General features: G+C 44.8%; 2 protein-coding genes across 4 annotated transcripts in view; both read right to left on the bottom strand.

Moving 5' to 3' along the window:
• Window positions 1-1,759: 1,759 nt before the first annotated feature.
• UMPS (uridine monophosphate synthetase) lies at window positions 1,760-7,712 on the bottom strand. Its single transcript, XM_054209848.1, has 6 exons — window positions 7,556-7,712; window positions 6,974-7,127; window positions 4,728-5,396; window positions 3,874-4,049; window positions 3,233-3,347; window positions 1,760-2,439 (listed from the first exon to the last, which is right to left on the bottom strand). Exons 1-6 carry the CDS (start codon window positions 7,697-7,699, stop codon window positions 2,258-2,260), a joined length of 1,440 nt encoding a protein of 479 aa, XP_054065823.1. The 5' UTR covers window positions 7,700-7,712; the 3' UTR covers window positions 1,760-2,257.
• Window positions 7,713-8,861: 1,149 nt separating this feature from the next.
• KALRN (kalirin RhoGEF kinase) overlaps window positions 8,862-15,844 on the bottom strand; it is a 525,892-nt gene continuing 518,909 nt past the window's right edge. The window contains exon 61 of one of the 3 annotated variants that reach the window (XM_054209626.1): window positions 8,862-14,310. In XM_054209626.1, coding sequence (XP_054065601.1) covers window positions 13,765-14,310 — 546 coding nt within the window. In that variant the 3' untranslated portion in view covers window positions 8,862-13,764. The remainder of the gene's footprint in view (window positions 14,311-15,844) is intronic. The other 2 variants (XM_054209624.1, XM_054209625.1) reach the window with 2 other exon arrangements.

The following is a 15,844-nucleotide window of genomic DNA, read 5'->3' on the forward strand; positions in this document are numbered from 1 at the left end:
TTTCTGGATGATTTACCCAGTGCACAATCAAGAACTGTGAAATGAAGTTTTCCCATTGATCTGTTCCTCAGAACTTGTTTTATAAGGAAAATGAATTGCAAATATCCTCTAAAAGCGACTCAGTATTAGATCACATCAATCTCTCCAAATCCAGTTGCTATTTTTTCAGCTAGGGGCCTGATAAACTGGCTCCGGGATTTAGCTGCATAGATGTCAGCCACCCGCTTAATGCAGTTCGGCGTAGTTAGTGGAAAACACTAAACTCACAAAATCCTGCTTGCGCTCTAACAGTGAGCCTACAACAACATACAATGCTGAACTCCAGCCCGAGGCAGCTCTCTGGTAAACTCCACCGTTCTAAACAAGGGCATCAGCAAGGGTGTAACTTCTTGAAATCCAGACAGATTTTCATCCTAAGTATATCTAGAGTCGATATCATCATTGGAAACTACCAGCTGTAGAAGAGTTAGGGCGTCGACTATCCTGAAAAATAGACTCTCGGCTCCCTCTGGTGGAAAAAGTAATTTTCTGCAGAACAGTTTAAGTGAGAAAGCCTTGCTTCTGCTACAGGCCTCAAGGCCATGAGATAATTGAGACAGTGAACAAATCCCAAAACCCCCACTCACTTCGGACTGGAAGTTCTTAGAACGTGATGTGAAATTTTATGACTCACAGGGCAGCTGCACAAGACAGTGCACTCATCGAGTTCCAGCTGTGGAAGGTGGCCAGGGGAGCCCTTCATCTTTCCTGGATGGAGCTCTCCAGATATAAATTATGGTACATGAGAACACTCACGAACCATACGATAGCCCCAAGGACTAAAGAAAAAAAACAAACAAAAAACCCACAACACAAAAACCACACACCCCAAGTGAATTCGAATATTCTCCCCATAGTAACCAACTTCTACGCCCCATAAGAAGACCCTTCACCAATGGGAGTGGAAGCACACTTCCAGGGCACGTGGAATGTGAAAGGGCAAGGTCATCACCCGCAACATGCCCAGACAGTGAGGAAGTCTTTCAGTCGTACTTTTCTGAATTCTTACTGCCAACAGAGCACAACGTCACAAACAGAAGCAGAGCACAAGGCCCTCAAATCCAAGCCTGCGTATCTTGGTCTTAGACACTGCATAGATTAATCCAACCAACAGTAACGCTCTTTCTGAACTTCAGCATAACTCAAACCTCCTATTTTGAAAGCCCTAGTGAAGAGTCTAGTACTAACGCCAAAAAACTCTTCTCACTAGATATAGTTGTTCCCAGTCTACAGGTAAGTGTATTAACAAAGGGACCCAGCTTCCTCTGCGTGCTCTGCACCAGCACAGCAAGAGGTCTAGAACTGCGTCACCATTTGTCTTCACCTTCTTGACAGCAATGAAAATTCAAGCCAATTTCCACCACACATACACTAGATATATTTAAGGTTATTCTATCCTTTCCAATCAAAAGAAGTGTATGACTCTAATCAATCATACAAGACATTTCTGCTTCTTCTCCTTCATCACAAAGAGTGGAAAGTAATTCCTGGAAGTATGCCAGCTACTGTCACAAAAAGTCAGTAGACAGAAAGTACATTTTTGTTTCTCAATAGAGAAATCAACAGCTTCACTGTAATTAAGCACACAACAACTAGTTGTTCTGACAAATTCTTTGTAGCTCTTGTAAACGGAAACATGAGTAATGATCGCTGCAATCACAAACACACTTTTTTATAAAAAGTCAGTATTTCACACTGCCACAGAAGGAAGACTTATAGATCCAATGAAAGACAGACAGTAGAAAAAAGTATTTATTATAAAACACATTATTCAATTTCACAGCATGGGATTAAGACCCATACTTGCTCCTAGGAAATAGCAGAGCTGAGTAATCCTGTGAGAGCAGGGTAGCAGGTCAGGTCTGCAGGTGAAGTTTACTGAGAACAGTAAAACACTCCACAGCCAGAAGGAATTTGAAGGTGGGGAAACAAAACAAAAACAACAGCCAATCAAACACCCTTGGAGTGTTTCGTGCAACATTTTTCAGCAGAGAAAAGCTATAAAGGCTAAAAACTGGGCATGAAGCTTTGGGGCCATGTATTCAAACATTAGAAAGACCAACTTGTACATGTACGACTTTATCTATGTGTGTACAATTAAAAATAACTTAATTACTAAAGATTTTTCTCCAAAAGGGCAGTTTTCTACTGGCTGAAGTGTCTCACAATGACTGCAACTCCACCAGCTTGGCTTATTGACTTGGAAATTGGCCTGCTTTCAATCTTCTGCAAGAACATCAAGTCTGCTTATGTAGCTCTCCCAAGCTGCCTTCCTGTACTTCTCTGCTTCTTGAAGACGGTCTGAAGCTGCCAAGATGCCACGTCCCACAATAATGATATCTGAACCTTTTTTGATAATAACTTCCTTGGGGCTTAGGTACTTCTGTCCAAGGTTATCACCTGAAATAGAGACACCATTTATTTGTTTTAGTTTGTACAAAACCGTATCTACTAAAAACCTTCAATGAGGTGCTGGAACAGAGAACAGGTACGCTGTTCCAGCTCTCACCCTAACAATCCACAGACATAACTAGAAACTGTGTCGCCAACTAACGAACAATGAAATTACACCCATCAAATTTGACAGGGAGCGCCCTCCTTTTTCATGATTTGTCAGTCACAATACATGGAACGGTTACACAAAGAAATACCTATCAGGATTATCGAACTAAGCCTCAGCCTTCTTAAAACAAGACAAATCCCCAAACATTCGTATAAAAACTTGTGATATCACTTCAGGTTTCGTAAGAGAAACACATCTCCCCTACGTGGTTCAGTGATAACCTGTTTAGTCAGTGTAAGACTTCCAACTCATTTGATACTGCATCTGTATCAGTATCAACAGTTACAATTAGACTTATGTATTTATTTAAAATCTTTTTTTCTACTCCTCTGAGTAGTTGTACATCTAACCTAACGCCTATCTGAAGGCATTTCGTATGTACTAAGGACTGTGCTTTATGATATGCACAGACCTCAGCACAAAGCTGCACAGCCTGCTGGTTGCCTTTCAGAGCTCCCAGGGAAGGGATCAGCGTACCCAGAAATACAGAAGGCAGCCCGTAATGGCAAATACAGACTCCTCCCACCAGAGAAACAGCAACCAAACCCTTTTCAGAAGTCACATTTTCACTGAAGGCTAGATCACTTACTGTAGTTACAAACAGACTATAAGTAATTCAGAAAAAGTTACCTCCAGCTTGCAGCTGCACCCCTGGAGTTAAGTGAAGAAATTCCGGTTTATTACTAACTCTAGATCCAGATATGAATCCAAAAACAAAATCCGAGTTGTCTTCAGCCATCTGTACCTGAAAATCGGTAAACAGTTACAAATGATATACCTAAAGTTAAGCTTGACTAGCAGTCTGTTTCTCTTCCACCCTTTGACACATTAAGCTGTGCAGGGAAAGGGTATGAAACGCCTGTTCTTGCTTTACCAATGTAAAGTCACCCAGAGCTGACTCACCCCGCACTGGCCATGCTGCACTTGCAGCCAGGAACGTGAATGTTATGTTTCTTTCTACATTATAAATAATACAATGAATGAACTTAAACTAATTGGAAATTCATTGCTTAAGAAAAAAGAAAAAAAAAAAAGAGGGGGGACAATTGTAAAACTGGCATGTTTACTAGCATTCACAGTGTGAACTCTGACCACTTCACACCACCAGCCTACAGCTGCAACCTTTAAAGGCCACACTGTCAGATTCCTGAGTCTCCACAGGAAAAGAACCGCGCTGTAATACTTAGAGCTGGAGAGACTTTTGGAAGTGCAAATATTGGAAGCACACAAAACCTTTGTGCTTTTAGCCTTAAACAAGTCTGCCTACTTACTGCAGCTTTTGTGTATTCACCCGTTGCAAGTGAGCCTTGGGAACTCATCTCGGCAATCAGGAGACAGCCGCGCTGCAGAGGAAGACCTACTTCCTTCAGACCTTTCACAACTCCAGAGCCTGGAACCACATGGGCATTAATGATATCTGACCAAGATGCAATTTTGAACACACCACCTGAGAACATGGATAGCACGACACAGAAAAAGTGTTATTAGAAACGTATTAAACAGGAAACACAAGTTAAACAGAACAAGCTGCAGGCTAAACCATTCCCATTTTAAAAGACAGTTTTACTACTGAAGCTTGACAGTTACAAGTTCAGTCTCATCAGACAGTCTAACCACAAAGCATAATCTCTCAGTTTTACTTTTCACAAACACTTCTTAGTATCTCACCTTTAACATTCATTGAGGCGTTCATGGCAACCTAAAAATTTACCGTCACAGGTGTTACCTTTCAATACAGTATGCAGATCATATGGGATATATGGATCAGAAAAAAACCAGTTCTACAGTTGCAGATGCAATATCAAATGAAAGCCGCAATGAGCACACAGCAGCAGGCTGCCTTAAGAGGCCATGCTGCATTCTTCTCATGGCAAACAATGACTCAGAAGTACTTGCTGAGCACAACCATAGATTCCTAAAAAGGTTTAGGTCGTAAGGGACCTCTAGAGGCCATGCCCTCTCAGCAGGGTTAGCTTCAAAGCTACATCAGGTTGCTCAGGGCCTTGTCCCCTTGAATCTCCTCCAAGGCTGGAGATTCCACAATGTCTCCTGGCAACCTGTGTCAGTGCTGCAGTTACACACACCAGCAGCACAGTTACAGTAAATCGAGGTTGATGATAATCACCTTCATATTGATGTTTCACTGTGTTTCCAATGTCCGCGAATTTCCTGTCTTCAAAAATCAAGAATTCATGTTGATCTGCAAGCGTTCTCAACTCCTTTACTACCTCCTGGGTAAAATCATTCAGGATGTCTATATGAGTCTTCAGGACACAAATGCTGGGGCCCAGGGTGGCAGCTAACTGCAGCAGCTCTTTGGAGCTGGTGACATCAGCAGAAAGGCACAAGTTAGTTTGCTTCTTTTCCATGAGCGCGAGAAGCCTGGCTGCAACAGGGTGTACCCCCGGCAGCTCGGCACGAGCGCTGAAGCTCAGCTCTTTACACAGTCTCTTCACAGGAGCGGGGCCGTTCTGAGCCACTGGCTCAAACACATTTCCCTGAATGAACTTCTTCACCTTTTCAACCATCTCAACAGCCACTTCTCCCCGCTGCTGGAGAATTTCCAACACCCCAGACAATGTGCACACAGAGTGCAGGCGAATTCCACATTCCTCTAACCTGGCCTTCCCACCCTGCTCCCTGTCCAACAGCACTACGGCATCCGTGACTTTTAATCCTTCTTTCTGAAGGACTTCTGCAGTTTCCAGTACACTAGATCCACTTGTTACCACATCTTCAATGATCAAGCATGTTTCTCCTGGATTAACGGTGCCTTCCACCAGCCGTTTAGTACCTTAAAAATAAAAGGCAAACACTCCACTAAATTAAGAAAGTTTATAAGACCCCCCTTCAAAAACATTAAAATATCAAAAATTTAACTTGCTATGCTAATATAAAGGTCATATTTGTTCTACATACAAGCATAAGCTGCAGCATATCCTGAAGTCCAATGGAAATGGACTTCAAGAGAATAGGAATTTCACATTCACTGGCAGTACGGAGAGGTAATTTCTTTAGTTATTATCCGGTACCAGTTATCATAGTTCTTACCACAGCTCAGTCACTGTCTTGTAATTAAATTCATAAAGATTGTTACTTCTCCAAGTGAACAAAATACTTCTCTACATTTCCAGAAGTTGTTCCATTAACAAAACTGACATATTGTCAACTGCAAAAATTTTAATCTTTAGGTAAGATGACTACAGAAGTTTATTATTGCCATGAATTGAATGCTCAGAATTACAAACTGTTTTCTCCACTTATTTAAAACACCTTTAAAGCAGCCAAGTTATTGGTACTCCTCAGCATACTTCCTGTTTTCCACAGGCATTATTCAGAGTTTAATATGCCTGTTAGAACAATTAGAAGGAGTAAAGCCCCAAATGCCTTTGCCCTAACCAACAGGCACACGTCCATGAAAGGCCTCCTGGGGAGCAACAACAAAGGGTGCCGAGCTTTCCCAGGAAGCAGCGAGCAGCAGGAGAACATTATGCAGCAAGTGCATCGTTTAGACCATGACAGCCTAGAGAAGGAGCATATGTACGGCTTTGCAATCCATGTGACACCGGAAACCTTGTGCCAGGCAGTTAATTGCCATCACAATTGACTTGTCCTTCACAAGAAGGAACAGCAAACATTTTCATTTCTGGCACACTGACTAACATAGGAGTAACATTCAGTTGTGACAAACATCCTTTCTAATTGAATACTGTTGGAAGAGGATAGCTTTTATCATATGCTGAAATCCAGTTGCTACTATAGGTTAATATTTCAGCCTTCTCTCCTCCTTGCCTCCGCCAAAATCCAACTACTGGTTCAATGGGTAGAGACCTGACTGCTTCTCACCTGGTCCACCTTGCCCACTGATTATAGGGCTACAGGATTAAGAAAGAAAAAGTGGTTTGAGAGGTAAATGAAGATGAGACTAGAAAGGTTCCTCTTCGAAGCGATATGCAAAAAGTCCTGTTTGGGGGTGAAATGTCACACAGGTCTCAGCATATCAGAGAAACGAAGTTATAAAGCTCAGTTTCTGAAAGAGGCCAATAACCATGAATCACAGTAATGGTGCCAAGGAAAAGAAACACTGCTGAACTCAAAAAAGAAACAGAACTCTTCCCCCACCCCCCCACAACTCCAAACCTGCTACAGCAGGATTCAAGCTGCCCCTTAATCAGCAAGCAGCTGGGAGAGCCTGACCAGGCTGGGATGCTGTGAGACGTACATGTTTTAGGGGGAAAGGGTGCTGCTTTTAGATTGGGAATAGTAGCCTTAAACTGTAAAGGAGACACCACACATTACAGAACCACAAAATACAGTCATTTCAAAAATAAGACAACAAGTAGACATAAATTCTTGATTTGAAGTTTTTACCATAGTCTTTCGCTTCCTTCCTCCGTATAAGCATTGGAATCTGATTTTCAACGCAGATAATTGTGGCCAATGGCAGTGCTGTGTAAGGAACGCCGCACACGCAGTCATACTGGAGACCAGCACCTTTGGCTGCTTGGAAGAGAAGATCTGCAACCTGAAAAGGACAACCAGGTGTTTCTTAGGAGTCAGACCCGAGCGATCACGACTAAACACGCCTATTACCAAAGGAAGCAATACAAGCGCTTGAAAACCTCTCTCCTTTACACCATTCGCCAGTCGCTGTCCCTACAGCGAGCAGACGGCCCACCTCCACCCGGCGGGCTGCTGGCCAGACGGCCGCGGCCCCGGCCCCAGGACGGCCCCTCCCGAGAGCCGCTCCCGAACCTCCCCCTCCCCTCCTTCAGCTAAAAGGAGCTCAGAGAGACCCGAGACCTCCCGGATGTCGCATGGGCCCTGAGGCACGGATAAGCGCGGCCTGGCACCCTGAGCCCTCTCCGCCGGGCAGGACCCGGCCCGACCCCTCTCCCCCCACACTGCCGCCGCCCGGCCCCAGGTGTGTGGGGGAACCCCCCAGCCCCGCACCTGGCGGAGGAGGCGCGGGTGCGAGACGAGGCGGCGCAGGTCGATGTAGACGGGGGAGGCGCGGCCGCTCTTCAGCACGAAGTCGCCGAAGCGCAGGGCGCCCGCCTCGCGCAGCGCCAGCGCCACGCTCCCCGCCGCCGCCATCCCGCCCCGGCGCCGGGAGATGACGCAGCAGCGCGGGAAGGGCCCGGCGCGCGCCGTGCGCGTGGGCGGGAGGAGGGCGGCGCGGGACGCGCTGAGGGGAGCGCGGTGGCCGGGGAGGCACAGGCCCCCGGCGGGACTTATCCCCGCCGTCCCCGGCCTCAGGTTCCCCCCTTCCCGGGATATGGGGCCCAGCCCCGAACGGTAGAGAGCCCGGCTCCCCGCGGCCCGGCCCCACGCCGCAGGGGGAGGCGTTCAGGGTCTGCCCCGGCCTCCCCCCCGGCAGCATCCCTTTCTACAGGGAAGCAGAAACCGCTGCTGCAGGGGGGGATGTTGGTGTTGATAGTTATCATCGAAATTAAAGCTAACCATGGCTCTGTAGTTAAGTTTTATGTACTGGGTCCATAGTTAAAGATGATTGTAGATAGTTGCTAAGTAGTTGCTAAGGAGAGGATCAAAGGGAATTGTTTGAAGGAACACCAGTAGTCTAATTATTCGGTCTGCCTGGGACACTTAATACCTTAAATGAACATCTAATCAAGGTGCTTCTACAAACAATGCCAATTTGGCAGTGAAAACCAGAGTCCAGGTGTCATTAACTGGACTGTCTTCATTATAACACTAAAACACACGCCCGCAGGTCAAGAAGACCTTCGCCCAGGTGAAGACCCTTCCTCCCTGGAGATGCTATGATTGAAGAGAACGGCACAGCAGATATTATAATTATATGTAAATGACTAACCAATTATTGTAACTGTGAGAGTACTGCCTTGTAGCTTTTCTGTGTATATAACAAGGAAACTGGCATGGGCTGTGTTTGATTTGTGGAAATCCACCGAGCACCCAGGCCTGAATAAAATGCGTTATCTCCCCTGCGTGCGAGAACTAGTTTATGGCACACTGGGCAACGACTCCACTTTTCGGACAACACTGTGACCAGAGACTTTGTGCTTCGGGGTGACTCCCGAGAGGCTGCTTTGTTTCTGGGTTGACCTGTGCAAGGCTCAGAGTTGGCCGATGCGGTGGTCCCTTGTGCTGGTTTCCTCTGAACATCCCTCCAGTAAATGTGAATAAAGTGATGAGCAAGCTCTGAGTCTTCAAGGCCTCGGGAAGAGTGCCATACGAGTGAAATAAGACTGACCCGCTCTTCTCTGAACAATTGTATTTAATCGAAAAAGCCCAGAAACTGCATCATTAGTATACTCTATTTATAGGAATGCAAGGACAGAAGATGTACAGTTTGAAGATACATCCGTAGATGATCGTATATACTGCAGTATAGTAATAACAACATGGGACAGCAAGTAATCACCTCACAACAGTACACATGAGTGATTAGACTTACAAAGGAAATATTTACAAACTTACCTTTACAAAACAACATTGTGGGCATACCAAATGAAATCTGCAATAAAACTGAAGATACATTTAAGGCAGACCAGCAATACACTGAAATAATTAAGGCTGTGGAATTACTTTGCACCTTGAAAATGCTGAGCTGTTAGCAATACTGTTTCTTTTTTCCTCCTTCAGTTGATTGTTGCAAAGATTGAAAAGCTTCCAACTGTTTGCTCTCATCTCAGTGAATAAATCTGAGATTTTTATTTATTTTATTTTTTGCACTTTCTTTTGCATTTGCCTTCCAAAAGTGACCATCAAATTGACCTCAGTGGCAGAGCAATGCTGAACAGTTTAGTAGAAAGAGAGGTAAAAGCACCAGCATCAGAAGTTGGACATGAAGGTGAGATATGGCTTGAGTAGAGATGTTGGTTTTTCACTAGCTCCATAAGAAAGACTACAGTTACAGCGAATATTCAGCATCCTGACGCTATGGTAACACTCACCACTATACAGATCCCAGAATGAGAATTCATCACTTGATGGCAGTGTGCAGTCAGCCTAGTAAAAATGGGATTTTATTTTGTTTCCTTGGGAAAGCACCATTTTCTGATGGGACATGAATGAATGAGCTGGAAATTAAATCCAAGCCCTGTGTTAGAGGAGAATCTACCTCTGCAGTGAAAGGAACTGAAACAAAACCAGGTGGTTAGCACCTGTGCGCGTTAATTATCTGTTAGACGTTTGTATATACAGACTAGCCTTTACATCTGTCTCAGAAGTTTATATTATCTCAGGTCACTTGATGCAGTCCCCTCATTGCAAGGGTATTAAAATATGGTTATATATAGTCAGGTCTTAATGTGCGGTTCTACATTTAGCCTTTATTCACGGTATCCATAACAAAGGCCTAATAGCATCATCAGAAATGCTAAGGAACTTCACCAAAGCCACAGAGCTTGTACAGGTCAGTTGAGGGCACAGACTTTGTCTCAGCATTAACTTAGTTTAAAAGCAAAATACTTTTAAAGATAAATGTTACTGAAAAAAATAGGGTCATCTAAAGTAAAAGGGCAGTAAGACTAAACAAGACGTGTTGGTACAAGTAGGAAGAGGGAAATTTTGTAAATTTTAAAGCCTGGGTTGCTTTAAGAAATTAAAGTCTGAAACCCTGGACTGGCTGCGTGTCATCCCCATAGTAACATGCATTAGGTGCTCGGCAGCTGGGTGGAAAGATGGGGATCACCCGCAGGGCAGCAAGTGCTTGGGACACCCAATGGGAGATGACAATGTTACATGGGCAATCAGATTTCCTAGTCAATGACTAAGAGTGAAACTACCTGTCCTGGGTGCTCCAAGTGGAGTGGAGAGAGAGAGAGGCGAATTAGTTTCTCATTTCCATGTGCATTCTTTAATTGTGGCTGTCTTAAATAATGAGTGCCACATGTCACCATGCTCTCCGGGCTGTGTTTCGCTGGCCTTCTTGCTGCGGCCTGTCACCTACCCCAGCGCTGGGGTGATGCTGTGAGCAAGTGTACTTTGATGTCAGCCCAGGGCAAGACTACCATGAAGATGTCTGAAGGTGGTGGCTGTGTGCGTAGTGCCAGTCTGCACCAAGCTTGTGATGCTCCGTGGCTAGTATTACTGTTGGTCATTCTAGCTGGCCTGAAGCTGCCACAGAAGCTAGAGGGTGCAGCTACCATCACACCTTCACTCTTGGGAGTGAAGTCTTGGGAATACCCTGAGTGGTAAAGCTGCAGGTGGAAACCTTCAGCTGCTCTCTGGGGAGCTTTGTAAGGGCCTAATGGAGATTTATGAGAAACTGTGTTTCCCCATGTTTGTTACAGGCAATATTTCATGCACCAGACAATCCAGTAGTTGGAGAATGCTGCTAAAGGGGTTGGCTGTGGTGCTTCTCGCCCAGTGGGCTCACTCCAGGCCTCCTTACTGAGCTTCTGTAATCTCTTTACAACAGAATTACAGTTGCACCTCCAGCCCTCCCTTGACAAGGAATCTCTCCTTTGAATCTGAGCACCAATTCCTAAACATGTATCCTCTTCCAGCCTTTTGGGTTTCGCTTTTGTTCCCCCCCCCCGCCCCGTTATTTAGTAGCAATGAGAGGCTTAAATATCTCCTTAAACAATCCAGCTTTTCCCCCCTGTGCATCCAAAGCGTCTGCTGTTGCAGTTTGAGATGCGAATGCAGGAGGTAGGAAAATAAAATGATAAATAACTCCAGATTTCATGTGATACATGAGAATTTGTTTGTATTAATGCCAAGCAGAAAGACTGTGGCTTAAACTGTACCCACAGGCCTAATAAAAGCTGTGGGTTTTATAAATCACACTTCCATAAATATTTTTTTAAGGGCAGCGCTATCACAGCACAAAGAGCCAGCTTTGACAAATAGGAAGGAGTACAAACAGTCCTGTAGTGAGAAAGTACCTGAGGCTGGTGCTAATTAAAGACACCCCTTGATGACTGCTGTCTGAAGAAGTTTTGGTTGCTAAGAAATCACATACTTCACACTCTCGCTTAGGATGAGAGTCTGGTCTTTGTCTAAGAGGTGCTGCTGGATTGCTTAGAAAATGAGCTGCTGCACTACAGAGGGGAACTGAGATAGGTTTTAGCTGATCCAGAAGGCTTAGCCTTCTGTGAACACCGTCTCTTTCACACCTTTCCACAACTTCCCCTGTATTAGACCTCTCCATCAGCCACACAGCCTCGTACACCGCTTCTGGCTCTGCTGAGACACCCAGGCTCACCCTCCTGACTGTGGCTCCCCGACCTCAAGGCCTGTTCTTGTATTGCACGTACGCGGTGCTGAATGTTGGGGTTTTTTTGCTGTGTCTCCTTTCTTCTCCACTATCAAAATACCGACCACTCCAGCATACTGATAGAGAAGGGCCGGGTCTCCTGCCTACCCTGAAACTGAGCTTGGAGGTGAATCAAAGGGCTAGCAGAGCCCTGAGAGTTTAACAGTACTTGCAGAGCATCTCCACCACCTGCTGGCAGAGACAGCTTTTGCTCCTGCAGATGTATTGCAGGCTCACAGTGCAGCTATTTGGCTCTTACATTAAATGTGACTCTTGCCCTTACAAGAGACTCTATACTGAGCACACATGGTCAGATCAAGCCCTTTTCCTTAGGAAAACCTTTGGCAACAACTGACATTTCCCATTATAGGCACAGCAATGGCACTCAGCACGGAGATAAAGTCCTCGCATGCCAGGGGGAAAAAAAATATCTTTTTCATCGTCACCCTACAAGGCTGTAGAGTTTTGTGGTGCAGCAGCAGGATGGGGAAGCCCCAGCCGGGGAGGTGTTTCCCTTCCCAGTCCCACTGCTAGAGAGGAAGATTTGGCCAGTCTACAAACTGCTGATTTGTCGCTGCAGACTCCCTGCGTTGGTTATATTTAAGGCTGGCTCCATCACTGTAACATCAATATGGTGATGTTGCAACTTGGCTTGCAAGAGAGAAGTGTTTTAATTGTGAATATTTTTTATTTTATTACAAATTAGGCTTTGGGCATAAAAATTTCCTCACGAATGCTTTAGTGATGAGGTGCTAACGGTGGCTGAGAGACGTTTACAAGTTTGGAAATGAAACAAATGACATACTTTAGACACTGAAAACGATTTTCAAGCTGTAAGCACACGGATGAACTCACCACTCCTACTGCACTCCAAAGGCTTAGATGGACTTTGGGCCAAGCAATTCTGAAGCTAGAAATGGAACAGGATCCTTTAAATATATATATATATTTATATGTATGATACAATATATGTATACTGAAAACCTGTGATAGAAAAAATTGTCTTCATCATCATCTAGTTTACAGATACTGCAAAAATTGGACACAGCCTTTTCTCAATGCACAGGTTTTGCAAAAGATTTCTGTACAGTGTTTATAAAATGCTTTTAAAAAAACCCATCGTAGTCCCATTGTGCTTAGTCAAAATCAGCTGTATGCTCCAATGAATTCATTGCCTTAATCGTAGCTCTGAAAGGTACTGCATGTTGACTTGACACCGCAGAAAACCCAAGGATTAACATGGGATTTTGGTCTGAGCACTAACACAGCGAGAGTGTATCTAAGCCACGCCACCACAGAAGCCAACCCAGCAGTGACTAGGGCCTGATCTTGCATGTCCTACGCAGGCAAAGTCCCCACCAAAATCATGGCAGACCCAGGCATATGGGGCTTGGAAAATCCATCTGTTAACCTGGAGCAGGCTTCCAATGATATCAGCAAAAACTGACTTCAGTGCAGTTCTGCAGTACACGCTAAGGTCAGCCTAGTCTCACTCCCCCGACTATCCTACTCCTAATCTCTCGTACATTTTGAAATCAGTTCAGCAAGATCAAGAGGATTTCTTATAAGGCTGCCTCACAAAGATTAAGGCAACTACAATTTTGGCTCTCATTTCCAGTTGGTGTTTGCTTCCCATGGTCCTGTTTCGCGGTGGATGCGACAAGAGCACGTGTCCCAGGAGGAGCCCGCCAAGGGGAGGGAGCGGGTACCCACCGCCGTCACCTCCTTTGCTTTGGTCCCGAGGAACTGGGCAGGTACTGCCACCTCTGCAATGATTTGTACCCTGCAGTTAGGGAAGCCACGTGAAATGTAAACGCCGAGTACGGGACTATGTACAGACAGTTCTGCTTCGTGCCTGCTTGCTCCCTGCACCTTGCCTCAGCACCAGCCATGTAGGACCCCAGGGAGGGAGGCATTATGTGCCTGGGTTCAGCCTGCTCATCAGGAAACTCTTGATGCTGGGGACCGGGTGCACGTCGTACTGGTGCCTGCGGCGCTCAATGAAGGAAGCCAAGCGGGAGGTATCCAGTGGGATCTTGGAATAGCTGCTGTTGTGTGGTTGCAGCCACGGATGCTGTAAACAAGTGGCTGCCGTTGGCCGTCTCCTGAAGTCTTCCTGGAGAATTACGTTGATGAAATCCCTGGCGGCATGACTCACATCGGAGAAGTACTCGGGTGGGAAGCTGAAATCTACTCTGCACACATTGATACAAGTCTCCTCTTTGCTTTCATCCAGGAATGGAGAGACACCACTTAACATGACATAGGTGAGGACCCCAATGCTCCAGATATCTGTGCTCAGGGAGACAGGAAGGCCTTGGATAACTTCAGGAGCAGTGAACTCCGGGTTTCCAAGCAGGTGGTGGATGTGGTAATGACCTGTGATCTGAACCGCATCTTCCAAATCAATGATCTTGACGCGAGGTACCGGGATTCTTAAATCAATGAGCAGATTTTCTGGCTGTTGAAAAGATAATAACAAAAACTTAATTATATTATATTTTTGCAAATAAAATGTGTAGATTTCATTTAGGTTTAATAGCCAATCAAAATTCGCATTTAATCAGATATGTGAGGTACAGATCAGGAGAATGAATGACAAGGAACCAGCTCAGCTGCTGTTTACACGGCTGTAAAGTCAGATCAATGCTGAAGATGAAATGACAACATCCTCTTTTGCACTAGGGCAACGCACTGGGATTTTGCACTTTGTCCCAAATAAACACAGTTTATTTTCCCAAACTAATCTGTACAGATTAAGAGCACTGACAGATTTTTAAATTTTGATAAGATTTGTGTGTGCCTGATACAAGTTTATTTAGATTCCATTTGTTCACATGACAACTGGCTACATAAATGTGCATAACTTGTAGCAGAAATGTTCTTCATGAAATAAATGTTCAACTTTGCTTCCGCTACCACGTACCCCGGGAGGACCTCTGGTGAGTGCCATTACTGTCGGTGACAGTTGACATGGATGGAGCTTCCAGTGTTCCCATATGAACACCAGCACCAGTCACGACTTCCAAGCCAGTGTGCAATTATATTTCATCCCAGTTGTTTTCCCCTCTGTTTTACCAACTCTTTTGGGTATTTAAGATCTTTCTCAGTGGGAGATACTGAGCATTGCCTATACACTCCGCTCTGGGGACGTAACATGGATTTTGCTTCCTTTATTTGCTCTGAGATGATTTCTTAATTTACTTCTTTCACCCTCTCTAGACTTACTTTTCTGTCCTATAGCCCCTCATCCTCATGCATATTTTACTGCTGCCTCATGGCTATATATATAAAGCAAAGTTCACTACTCTGCTGTTCCATTCTCTCTGCTTGCTCTTCTCTCGTGCAGTCTGCATTGACAAAATCAACATGTTCTTGAGCAGGATCCTGGGAGAAGACAGTTCATGGCGAGGTCTCCTGTCACTACCAGTGCATCTCCTGTTTCCCACTTAGCAACAGAAGGTGCTTTATTTAGCATCCCTCATTCAGGAGAACTGTAAATAGGTCACAGAAAATTGGCTTCCCACCTTGTTTCTGGGAAGTATCTTATGATCAAATAGAGAATTCAGTGCAGTTTCTTACCTCCAAGAGATACCTACTTTTTGACAGGTCCTATAAATACAGCAGAAAATACAAACAATCTTACTGAAAGAAGCCAGGTTGATTTAGCCTTTTGGGACTAATGCTTACATGAGGTACTGTACAAAAGGAATCTTTCTTTTTTTTTGTAGTGGTAGTAGGCAGCAGAAGAATGAAAGCGTCACTTCATCTGACATGCCTGGGGGTTGGAGAGTTGAGAAGAGACCTCCTTGGAGCCAGACTGTCCACTACACAAGAAAGTTAAACTCATCTCTCATTCTTCATTTTTAATTGGCATTTAAGTCTGAAAAAAATCATAGATTATCTGATGTCCCTGGCAACCAGAATCAATGCTGCAGATCACAAAACTCAAAATACTTGATCATAACTTCAATCGCTAATTCTTTGTCATCCAA

The sequence above is a fragment of the Rissa tridactyla genome, chromosome 7 (genome assembly GCF_028500815.1).
Source record: "Rissa tridactyla isolate bRisTri1 chromosome 7, bRisTri1.patW.cur.20221130, whole genome shotgun sequence".
In the NCBI taxonomy this organism is placed as follows: domain Eukaryota; kingdom Metazoa; phylum Chordata; class Aves; order Charadriiformes; family Laridae; genus Rissa; species Rissa tridactyla.

What these genes read in the sequence shown, in the direction of transcription:
- UMPS (XM_054209848.1), bottom strand. Translation starts at nt 7,699, where the DNA reads ATGGCGGCGGCGGGGAGCGTGGCGCTGGCGCTGCGCGAGGCGGGCGCC. An exon ending in ACCCGCGCCTCCTCCGCCAG is followed by an intron (nt 7,128 to 7,555) that starts GTGCGGGGCTGG and finishes TGTCCTTTTCAG; the next exon opens with GTTGCAGATCTTCTCTTCCA. An exon ending in GAAGGAAGCGAAAGACTATG is followed by an intron (nt 5,397 to 6,973) that starts GTAAAAACTTCA and finishes TTTATTTTTAAG; the next exon opens with GTACTAAACGGCTGGTGGAA.